We start from the raw sequence: 12,930 nt of genomic DNA on the forward strand, positions 1-12,930 counted from the left end.
TGTCATTCTAATTGTGCCGTATTGCATATTTCTGAGTTTTCTGTCCTTCTTCATGGTTTTTCTGTTTCCATACATGTGCAGGACTTTAGATTGCAGTGAAAAATGAGTTCCTGAGTGAGTCAGCAGTAAAGAAAAAAAACACTAAAGAACTGTGGCTTGTTGGGGTTCAGAGGGTTAATCATGTTCACGCTAAAGTAAAGTGTTGAAGAAAGTCTTTTGTTTTCATGTCGAGGCGGATTTAAGGCTCCGTCAGTTATAAACAATCAGAGTTTTATCGCAGTGATGGAAGCAGAATGTGAATCTGGAGGATCTGTGTTTTCAGAGCTGAACCGGACGACTCGGAGGCCGTTGACTCACCGCTGTGGATGCGAAGATGCTCCTTCAGGTGATGCTTGTACTTGAAGGCTTTTCCACACTCGCTGCACTTGAACTTGCGGTTTCCAGCTCCTTCGGCGAGCAGCGGCGGCTGCAGAGAGAAAAACAGATTTGAAGTGATGGAGGAGGAGGAGTGGGAGTCGCAGCGGAGAGGCAGCAGCGCGAGCTAACGGGGAATTTAATAGTATTTAGAGTAGCAGATCTAACAGTGACAGATTCTCCTCGAACTCCTTCGCTGTGAAAGCCGTTCTGAGAAACAGCGTGGGCTGGCGGCGTTCAGAGGTAACACTTTGTGGTGGAGGTGCATTCCCAACATTTGAAATGCAAATAGAGAGATAAACAAACACAAACAGAGCCCCCCCCACCAGCAGCAGAGTGGGAGCTGAAATCCTTTCGTCTCAGATGCAGATGATTGTTGGAGGAAACACAAACCTGACACTCATTTCTGCTTTATTTAGCAGATAAAAAGGTTTTTTTTTTCTCTCGGTTTGCTTCATTAAGTTAAACCAGAGCAGGAACACGAACAACAACAACCAACACATCTCTGAGCTGGAACGCCGTCAAGTGTATGTGAGAAGATCTTATCAGATATAAAGTTATGTAAATCAACCCAACCGACTGGAAGAGGTTTTCTGCTGCTACGACGTAAAAAGTCCTAAAGTACAAAGTCTGTTTCCATCCTGTCTTAGAAAAAGCTTTGATAACGATATGTTGAAAAATATGAATGTTTTTCTGTTAATTTAATAATAATAATAATAATAATAATAATAATAATAATAATAATACATTTTATTTATAGGCGCCTTTCAGAACACTCAATGTCACCGTACAGAGGAAACACAAATAAAAACACATTCAAATATACAGTATAAAATGTAAGAATTTTTAAAAAAAATTTAAAAGAAGAAAATTTAACAAATTTAACAGTAACCAGCTGAAAACACACAAACGCCAACAAAATAAAGGTTCTTAAATGGTTCCTTAGGGGGCCTTTTGGTTCTTCAAACCACTACCACCTACTGAAGAACCTCTTTATTTAGCGGACGGTTTTCCACCTATAGGGGGTCTCGACTTACATCGGACTTCCATTCCTACAGCGCGACGTAACACGATTTTTGCCGCAAGTCGGAACTCACATATGCACATAAGTACCCGTGTCACTCAGCTACGCTAACACAGAAGTAAAATCATAGTCTAGGACATCAAAATACTGTACAGCAAAAATAAAAAATGCATTTACAATAGAGAACAATTTGTTTTAAAATCATACGACGGAATGACGGAACAAGACTTTCTGAATAAATTTATGGGAGATGGCAACGTGACCATGAAACGCTGTAGGTCGAGGACGTCGTAAACCGAGGACCTGCTGTAATTTATGTGGCTCTTTAAAAGTTCTTCATGTTTCTTGGGGTTCTTTGGTTTGGTGACAGATAATAGTACAAAAATAGAGCTGCAGTTAAGCAACATTTTCACTCTAGATGGATCATTTAGAACATCTGGTTCTGTCCGACCAACAGTCCAGAACCCAAAATAATAAGTGTGTTCTAATAGAAGGAACCGGAAAATGCTGCAAATTGTTACATTTTGACTGGAAGAATCCAGTTATCAAAATAAAACCAGTTGGTTAGTGAAAGAACATTTGAAGAGAAGACTCCTTAAAGAACCTAATTTTGCTAAAGTTCCTTGGAGCTGTTTTATGGATTCTAAAGGAGCTTATTTTCTGATGGCAGCTAACAAATATTTTCATTCTGGATCAATCATGTGATGGACAAAACATCAGTAAACAGAAAAATGTCTGTCACAGTTTCACAAATCGAAAGACGGCATCTAAGAACATCTGGTTCTGTCTGACAAACAGTCCAGAACCCAAAATATTAAATGTGTTCTAATGGAAGTAACCCCTGAAATGCTGCAAATTATTACACTTTTTTTTGGCTGAAAAATGACCGAAAATATCAGCAAGTGAAGGTGGTTCATGAAAGAACATTTGAAGAAAACACTCATGGTTACTCAAGGAGTTTGTTTTCTGATGGTTCTTTGAGGGTTCTTTAAAGAATCTCAAGCAATGAGGTTTATTTGAGGGGGTTAGAAGCAGAGTCTAACCCACAAAAAATCCAAATAGAATTTTATATCATTTCTGTAATATTTTATGGCCTAGATTTTAGTGGCAGGGCGGTTTAACCCACAACCCAAATATAGCTTTACAGTGAATGTTAGACCATTCTGGAAAACACTAAACTTTGAACCCACTTTTCTCCAAAACTACAGAAAATGCATCAGACCACTCTGCTTCCAAACTTTATTGTCCAAGATGTATTAAAAATGATTCAAAATGTGTTGAAAATGACTTGAAAATGATCCAGAATTAGATTCAAATTTTCCAGAAATGATCTAAAACAGAAATTTGTTCAGAATAACAAGAAAATAGTCTAAAATGACTAGACAGTTATCCAAAGAATTTATCTCAGATGATTAAAAATGATCCAGAATGACTGAAAAATTGCATAATGACACTGAATTTGTCCAAGATGCTTTAAAAGTCATCCAAAGTGACTCAAAATTTATCTAAATTAACTTGAAGATAATCCACAATTACAGAAAATTTGTCCAGAATTACACAAAAGGTGTCAGAAATAACAAATAGAAGAGTTTTTTTTCCTATGAAGTTCACATTAAATGAATGATAAATACAGTGTAGACATTGTTAATGTGGTAAATGACTATTGTAGCTGGAAACAGCTGATTTTTAATGGAATATCTCCATAGGGGTACAGAGGAACATTTCCAGCAACCATCACTCCTGTGTTCTAATGCTACATTGTGTTAGCTAATGGTGTTGAAAGGCTAATTGATGATTAGAAAACCCTTGTGTTATTATGTTAGCACATGGATAAAAGTGTGAGTTTTCATGGACAACATGAAATTGTCTGGGTGACCCCAAACTTTTGAACGGTAGTGTAGTTCTGACATACATTTAGAGCATTTTATGATCAAAATAAATTATTTTTATTTCAGCTTTAATTTTTATTCCATTTATCGACTTACTTGGTAATTTCCATCTGAAACAAATGAACCTTCTTTCGAAAAACCAAGCAAAAAATGAGGAAATCCCCAAATGACAGGTTTCTGTTGTTTTTATTCCTGAAACTGAGAGCAGCTTCACAGCAAAGCTTCAGCAGCTGTAGTTAATAGAAGCCTTAAAGATTTCACAGTTGGGTTTTTTTCTTCTTCATGTTTTTAGTAAACGCTGATTATTTCCGTGATGTGGAGGAATCCTCCGACGGTGAAGGCGGGAGGTTAAACGGGGGGTTTGTGACTTGTGAATTTTGTGACTGAATCAGCGACTCGTCTCTCTTTAACAGTTTAACTCGGGAAGGACACAAATAAACAGCCACTTAGAGGATTAGGATTCTTCAAACCAGCAGGGAAAAGACCATCTGCTGCCGGTTGGAGCCGAGGGGGGGGTCAGGTACCGAGTCTGCAGGAAATCTCATTAGGATCGCAGTGTAATTGGAAAATTGAATGAGTCAGAGCTTAGTTAGCGACTCTAATGTGAATTTTGGACGGTGAGGGGCGGCGGGCGAACAGGCGTGTGCAGGAAACGTTCAGCGCTGCGACACGATCTGCCCGATAAACTCTAATCACATCTGTTCTGGCTGCACTTCCAGCAGCAGCTGATGTCGAAAGTCAGATGGTCTGAGGAAGCCGGAGCTCCCACGCATGGAGCGGCGATGGAGGGGGGCAACTGCAGCTGCTGAACCACAGAACAGCAGATAAACCTGAGCAGCAGGGTCAGTCCCTGCTGCTCAGTAGGACGACTGACTCATGGCTCGTTCTTAATGGTTATTTTAGGCCCGAAACAAAGTTCTGTAGAATATTTTGGCTAAATTTGGAGAATTTCATGCTTTATTAACTGAATTTTTTGTATTTTAACCCTCAAAAACACCTGTGAAGCCATTTTAAGGCCATGAAAGGTGGTGAGAACTCAGACAGAATAGTTTACAGCAGGTGTAAAAGATTAAATGGCTCCAAATTACCCCCCAACAAAGCATTATTGGCTCTTGATAATGGGAAAAAGTACACAACTCTCAAATAAGGGTGATATTGTGGACCCTGAAAGTTCCTGTTTGTAAGAAATATGGATACATCTATATATATATATATATATATATATATATATATATATATATATATATAATATATATATATATATATATATATATATATATGTCTAGAGCCACAATATCACAAAAAAAATGTAAAATTACACTTTTCCATTTTCAAACGTATAAATTTCATTCATTATTCATTATTGTCATTTCGGACAACTTTCAAGTAATTTTGGACAGATAAGTCAAAATATGAAAAAACTGGAACCTTATCTTGCCACACTAGCCATATATTAAATTATACTGATGGTAGAGCGTCAAAAGTTGGTGAAATGTTGACCAAAGACTGTATTTTAGAAGAAATATGGATCCATCCATATGTAGACACTTACAGGAACTTTATGGAGACAGTACCAACCTGGTTTGAACAATTTTGGACTTTTTGCTATTTTCAGTGACCAATAATTAAAAATATGTCCCCTGCTGGATCCATTCTATCATTATGATCTACTGAAAACGATTCTGTCTGCATCCTCACCAAGTTTCACGGCTGTGGGAGTTTTATTTCTGGAGATATTGAAGCTTTGAAATGGCTTCACAGATTTTTTGAGGATGAACATTATGTCAGTGAATATGGGAAATTCTTTTAAAAAATTATTGTGGGTCCCAAATAAGATTGTTTTCTTTTTTGTTGTTGTTTTTGTTTAATCACGATGCAGCTTTAAAGCTTCTTTATTCTCTATTAATTTTCCCGTTAAAGGGACTGATCAGTGTTAAAGCTACGTATCTGAAACACCACAACGACTGATGTTCCTCAGGGCTCCATCCTCGGTCCTTTGAGATTCAACACTAACATGCTCACAGATTGAAAACAAAACCTCTTGCTGCGACCATAAAACCAATTTTAGAACCTTTAGTCTTACTTTTATAACCAGAAACATTCAATCAAGGAAAAAGATCAGCAACAATTGATATGAGTCTTTATTTCGGTCATTTTTATAAAAAACCCATTGGTTCGCCTGTTAAAATTTGCTGCTTTTCCTATTTCTTCCATTTTCAACAACCGATAATGGAAAATTCTGCTGAATCCATTTGATCATCTGGATCAGCTGAAGGATAAACAGTAAAAGAGGTTCAGTGAACAGAAGGAGCAGAGAAGCTGGTAAATGTGTTTTTAAATAGATTTCATTCATTTTTAAGCAAAATTACCAAAAATTCACTGGTTCGATACTTAAACGTTTGCTGCCTTTCAGAATAATGGATGGAATGACAATAAAATCAAGTTATGACTTTTGATTATTCACTATTTATTACTTATGATTATAACTTGTGTTTCGACGTTTCACTAAAAGTCTTTTTACGCCGTGTTTCTTCGAACTTCATTAACAAATTTTCCAATCTAAAAATGCACCTGAGCTTCAGCTTCATTGGAGTTTTGATTCCATCTGAGTTTGTTACACCTGAGTGTCGGTGCAGGTGAGTCTTACCTGGTCGCTGGAGGGCTTGTGTGTGGTCATGTGACGCTCCAGCTGGCCTCGGTGGCTGAAGGTGTCGGGACACAGCAGGCAGGCGAAGCTCTCCTCGTTCTTCTCATGTCGATATTTGATGTGTTCCTTCAGCGACGTCAGCCGTTTGTAGCCGCGGTCGCAGTACGGACACGTGAGCAGCTGGGCGAAGTCGTCCGGCGTCCCGGGTGGCAGGTCTATGATGTCAGAGGTCAGAGGTCAGCTAACGGAGGCTAACGGCTAATAGCTAATGGCTAACTAAAAAACAGTGCTGTGGACAGATTTACCGGCTGACATCGTAACTAAAATAAGTGTCTTTATTCATCTACACTCAGCTCAAGTCTCCATTTCTAGAGTTTTTTTTCCCAGTATTTTCAAATTCTGCCAGAAGTTGTTTTTGAGCATCGGCCCATTTGGTAAGAGAACAAAACTAAAATGAAATTATTACATTTTTGATCATTTAAAGACATAAATTTTCTGTTTTTTCTTTTAAACAAATGACATTTTTTACAGATTTTTATTCATTTGTCTCTTTGAGATGTATTGTCAGAGGCCTTTTGTGTCTTATAATTACTAATTGACTTTATAATTAAAAGAAGTATAAATGGAAGAAACTAAGATAATGGTTTAGAATTAATCTACTTGAAGCACATATTTTTTTATTACACATTCAAAATAAAATGTTCTTTATTCATCCACATTCAGTTATGGTCTCAATTCAGAGAGTTTTATCTTTATTGTCAGTTTGTGTATGAAATGTTTGTCCCCGAGCATTTGATTGTGAATGTGCAAAATATGACATAAATTGAGATGAAGCCCCTTCTAATATTACCACCGTTTGTCTTATGATAATACTTTAAAAAATTTTCTCATGAATGATTATAGTTTTTTCTATTTAAGTCCATAATAAATGACATAACATTTATGGTGATTTCCTCATATTTTATAAATTCACTTCTTCTGAGTAATTAAACATACGAATTTACTTTTTGTGCTGTTTAATAAGAGAAATAAACATGCAGAATTAAAACTTTCCTTTGTTAAACCCTCAGATGTTTAATTTATCTCTATACTGTAAACAAAAGAGGATCCAGAATGGAGCCATGTGGGACGCCTGAGCTGCCTTTTAAGGCACTAAAACCAGAATAAGTCATAAAAAATTGATATTTTTTCTTAACATATGGCATCTTTTACTGATTTCCATGAATTTTACAGGGATTTTATATCTTTTAATTATTTTATTATGTAATTATTCAGACTGGTTTAATTTTTTTATTCAAAAAAGAATAAATTGGTGGTTTAAAGTCACATTTTCCGTCTGTTACCACTATTTTAATGACTAAATACTAAAAATTATGTCAAACAAACCCCCTTTTACGCATTATTTATTACACTAATTAAACTTTTTTATCAAATTTTGACCCACAGATTTCCAGATCTTCAGTTTCTCATCTCTTTTACCGTGTTCGCTCTCATCCTGACCAACAGCTTCGGGCGTGCCCAGTCGTGTCACCTCCTCCGGGGCTTCTGGGTAAATGATGGCAGTGTCACTGCGCTGCAGGTACTCGGCGATGGTTGCCGGGTGACCATCGCTGTCCTCCAGCTTACGTTTCAGGAAGTACTCGTCCAGTTCGGAGATGCCCTCCAGTGGCTTCACTGAAACACAAAGTTCAGCAAACGTTTGGATTTTACAGCTTTGAAAATCAGAAAAATAAAATAAATCGGAGACTTTAAAACATGAAAATGTTGGTTTGACTGAGCGGCTGCAGACAGAAGAACCAAAGAGGACCCAGTATCCTGCCCTGAGGCGTCCCTGAACTAAAACCAGCTGACATGGAAACTGCTGATTTATTCTTTTACAGGATTTTCAATCACAAGAACTCGACATGACATGAAATAAAGTGTTTCTATTATCACAGATTCAGCATCTGTTCAGACCAAAAACAAAGTCATGAGATCAGAGAAGAAATGACCAAATAAAAATACAGTCTCGCCTAGCTTTGACTTTGAAATTTAAAACTATGAGAAACACAAAAAATAAAAGAGAAAACCAAATAAATGACACAACAAGCCAAGAAATATGACGTCAGAATTATAGAAAAATAAAAATATCAAAAAATGTGTCATAATAAATGACTTGGTTAAAAAAAATGAAGTCAAAACACAGTGAGAAATAGAGCTTACTCATTTACATTAACAAACCTGATAAATTACTTAAAGTCACAATCAAATGTTAAATTACTTAATAATTACGTAACAATATTTACAATTTTTACAGTTTTTTGACATTACGTCATCAAATGTAGATAAAAAATATGATAAGAATATAATGATTTTATAATTAGTTTAACATTCCCTTGTAAATTATAGATTTTATTTCACATTAAATGTTAAATTATTTTGTTTTTAACATTAGACATTTAATTTGTGATTTATTTATTTATTTAATTTTTTAAAAATATTATAAATTCTGTTACATATTTTAAAAAATATGTTATATTGTGTAATAGTTTAATGTTATATGTTAAAATTCTTCAGGGTTTTTAACATTAGAAATTAAATTGGAGTCTATTTAATTTTTTAAAACATTACAAATTAAGTTAATTAAAAATATCTATGTTACTTAATAGTTTAACGCTACATGTTAAAATTACAGATTTTTTTTACCTTACATTTTAAATTTTTTAGCATTTTTAACATTAGGCATTAAAATTGTGATTTATTTATTTAATTAAAAAAATATTACAAATTAAGCTACATGTTTAAAAAATACCTGTTATGTTATTTAATAATTTAATGTTACGTGTCAAATTATCAATAGTTTTTGGCATTACAAGGTAAATTTGAGACTTATTTATTCATTTTTTTTAAAAAGATGATAAATTCAGCTACTTTTTTGAAGTTACATGTTAAAAATGTTTTTTAAACATTGCATGTTAAAACTTTATTTGTTTTTTAACATTACGTGTTAAATGATTTCATATTTTTTATCATTATATGTTAATATTTTAAATAACTGGTTTATTTTGAGTATTTTTCGTTAGATTTCTATCATATATTGTCGTCAGTGTTTTAGTTTCTACCACGTTGCTAAAAGTGATCACTCATTACAATACATTGATTATTTTATTATTGATCTCACCTGCAGAGTTCCCCACAGTGTGCAGCGACGCCTCCGGACCCAGAGGCTCGTACTCGTCTTTCCTGTCGTCTGGTGGTAAAAACACATATTTTCTGTGATTACATGTGATGTCCTCATCAGTCTGAAGGTGTCTGAACCTCTGACTGAGGGCTATTGTGTTTGCTCCTCCTGGGCCTCCTCATGTGACTCTTCAACAGGAGTCACAAGCATCATAAGCTTCATTCAGCCTTCAAAGACCTGCCACCCCCACACTTCAAACCCCGGAGGCTCAATAAATAAATCTGGAGCAGCACAATGATGATCTGAGCTACCAGCTGCTGCACATCTGGGAGCTTCTGTCTGAGAACATGAAGATCTTCATCAGGTCTGGAACACCTCACCTGTCCAGATGTTCAGCTGCTTTAAATCAGCGCCATCTGTCATCAGACATGTTTGTGATTCATCAATTGTTGTGTTTTTACTGACAAACTAGACAACACTATGTACAAACGAACTACAACAAACTACACAACCAAACTACAGTAAACTACATATCACTATCCACAACCAGAAAAAAAACCCCAGAAAAGACACTACACACAACCAGTCTAAAAGAAACTGCACACCAATGCACAAACTACAGGAAGCTACACAACTCTATGCACAACCAAGCTACAAAAAAAACAAAAAAATACTACTGATAGTCAAATTACAAGAAACTACACATAAACACACAACCAAACTACAAGAAACTACAGATAAATACACAACCAAACTACAGGAAACTACAGATAAATACACAACCAAACTACAGGAAACTACAGATAAATACACAACCAATCTAAAAGAAACTGCACACCAATGCACAACCAAGCTACAAAAAAAATAAAAAATACTACTGATAGTCAAATTACAAGAAACTACACATAAACACACCACAAAACTACAGGAAACTTCAGATAAACATACAACCAAAATACAAAAAACTACACAACACTATGTACAAGCAAACTACAAGGAACTACACAACACTATACATAACCGAACAACAAAAACAAACATTACACACAACCAAAAGACAAGAACCGTACACACCAATGCACAACCAAACTACAAGAAACAACATAACACTACACACAACTGAACTGCAAAAAAGTACACACAACCAAATTACAGCAAACTGCACAGTACAATCGAACTACAAGAAACTACACATTACACTACAAAAAAAAACACTAAACACTACATCTGACCCAACAACAGAAAACTGTGAAAAACCCCACGAACAACTAAACTACAACATTCTGTGACACAAAAACGCTACAAACCACCAAATGACAAAACAAAAAACTACATAAAATACTACACTTGACTAAACTACTAAACACCATATATGACCAAAACTACAAAAAATTCCCCAAAATGGACAAAACTTTAAAAATTACACACTACCAAACCAGATAAAAATACAAACTATGCATGAACAAACGATAAAAAATTACAAAACACAGGATACGACCAAACTACAAAAAACTACACAAAACTACGTACGATCAAACAAAACACTACTAAACAGTAAATGCGAATAAACTATAGAAATCTACAAAATTATACATACGCAAAAGCTATTATTACCAACATCAGATTTTCTGTCACTGTGTTAAACCTCAATTTCCCAGAAACCCTCACGGTGCTGTTTAGCAGCCGTCCGCCCTGATGAAGATCATGTGAGGAGATTGAGGTCTTGTCCACACGTAGCCGGGTATCTCACAAAACGAAGCTATTTTTCTACGATTCGGCCTATCATCCACACGAAAACGCAGATTTACGTCATCAAAAACGATTCTTTTTAAAAACTCCGACCAAAGTGAAGATTTGCGAATTCTCCGTTTTATGCGTCTGCATGTGGACATCAGTAACCGGGGTTTTGCGTTTGGAAACGTCACCGCCTGCGACAAAATATGTTCTTACGTCACATATGCGACGTGTGTTTACATTCGGTAACAGTATGGATGCTCTCACAAGGTTTTGGGCGCTGTTTCTTGTACAGGCGCTTTTTACTTGCTTGTTTTTACAAGCCCAGATACTGCTCCACATTCAACAACACAGGCGAAGGACGACGTTAAGGACGGTTATTCTCCACCACCTTGCTAGGATTTGGGGAACTACTGCCACCTAAAGGTCCGGCATGCTTATGAATGTGCTTAAAAACGCACTTATGCGGTTAGGTGTGGATGAAGTTTTTTTCTAAAAACAAGGTGGTGTGTACGTAAGTTTTTTTCTAGACGGAGGGGGAAGGATATTCGGTTTTACAAAAACCCTGCTACGTGTGGACAAGGCCTGAAAGCTCCATTGGACGCTCACCGAGGCGTCCCTCCTCCAGCCTCCAGCCGTGGGGGTCCTGCAGCCCCTTGGATCCGTCCTGGTGGTCGGACAGCAGGGCGTGGCCGACCCGGGGCGACGCCTCCATGGGGGGCACGCCGGCTGGGCTGCCCGCCTCCTCATCCTCCCCTCCACCGTTAGCGAAGCCGACGTCCTCGGACAGCAGCGTCCTGTCGTCCTCGTCCGTCTCTGAGGTCGTCTCCACCACGTTCTCATAGTTCAGCACTGAAAGAAAGAAAGACAAAGAAGCAGCCATTAGAACCCAAAAAGTATAAAGAATACGAACAAAAATACTGTAAAAAAAGCAAAAAGCAATGCCATTAAGTATAAAGAATCCGTACTAAAATACGGGAAAAACAGCAAAAAAACACGACGCCATGAAGTATAAAGAAAACGTACGAAAATACGCTAAAAACAGCAAAAAAACATGAGGTCATGAAGTATAAAGAATACGTACGAAAATACGGTAAAAACAGCAAAAAAACACGACGCCATGAAGTATAAAGAAAATGTACGAAAATAAGGTAAAAACAGCAAAAAAACACGAAGTCATGAAGTATAAAGAATACGTACGAAAATACGGTAAAAACAGCAAAAAAAACGACGCCATGAAGTATAAAGAAAACGTACGAAAATAAGGTAAAAACAGTAAAAAAAAACCCGACGCCATGAAGTGTAAAGAAAACGTACGAAAACACGCTAAAAACAACAAAAAAAACATGACGCCATGAAGTATAAAGAAACCTTACGGAAATACACTAAAAACAACAAAAAAACACGACGTCATGAAGTATAAAGAATACATACGAAAATACTGTAAGAAACACAAAAGACTGAATACTAACGTGCTTTACAGGTCACAAAAATCAAATCACCAAAAAGACACCAATTACAGCCGGAAACCGTAAAAACAGAAAGAACCACCAGATTGGTCAGAAAAAAAAATTAGCCGTTCCAACTGATTCTCCACGACCAACTCAGCTGTGACCAAAGATTCAGAGTTTTCAGGTTGAAGTGCAGGCAGTGTTTCCAGAAAAAGTCTGGAGAGGCCAGAAACAAGGAAAATCTAAAGTATGTGGAGACAATTTTTTTTCCAGTGATGGTAACAACTGTGGATATTTGGAGTAATGTTGGACATTTGATTGCATTTAGTTTTTTTTTTACTTTATTTGAGAAATAAATAATCAAAACGGATCCAAAAATTGGCCCAATATCTCAAAAACAATTTACCAAAATGACAAATTCCCAAACTATTTGGCACTTGGTCAAAATGACGTCCAAAATTACGTAAAAGTTTGACTAATTTGTCCAAAATGATTTCAAAATTGCCTAAAATGACAAAGTTTTGTCCAAAACTATTCAGAACCTGTTCGGAATTAACTGAAACGTGTCCAAAATAACTCAGATATTGTCCAAAATAACTCAAAATTTGCCC

At 36.3% G+C, this 12,930-nt stretch overlaps 1 protein-coding gene across 3 annotated transcripts in view; it reads right to left on the reverse strand.

Moving 5' to 3' along the window:
- The window catches only part of zeb2a (zinc finger E-box binding homeobox 2a), an 84,639-nt gene that overhangs the window by 15,868 nt on the left and 55,841 nt on the right, over nucleotides 1–12,930 (reverse strand). For all 3 annotated transcript variants that reach the window (XM_023290218.3, XM_035957232.2, XM_023290219.3), the window contains 5 exons: nucleotides 11,478–11,720; nucleotides 9,135–9,203; nucleotides 7,454–7,648; nucleotides 5,975–6,189; nucleotides 358–466 (listed from right to left, as the gene is read on the reverse strand). In XM_023290218.3, coding sequence (XP_023145986.2) covers nucleotides 358–466; nucleotides 5,975–6,189; nucleotides 7,454–7,648; nucleotides 9,135–9,203; nucleotides 11,478–11,720 — 831 coding nt within the window. The remainder of the gene's footprint in view (nucleotides 1–357; nucleotides 467–5,974; nucleotides 6,190–7,453; nucleotides 7,649–9,134; nucleotides 9,204–11,477; nucleotides 11,721–12,930) is intronic.

The sequence above is a fragment of the Amphiprion ocellaris genome, chromosome 11 (assembly GCF_022539595.1).
Source record: "Amphiprion ocellaris isolate individual 3 ecotype Okinawa chromosome 11, ASM2253959v1, whole genome shotgun sequence".
NCBI classification, from domain to species: Eukaryota; Metazoa; Chordata; class Actinopteri; family Pomacentridae; genus Amphiprion; species Amphiprion ocellaris.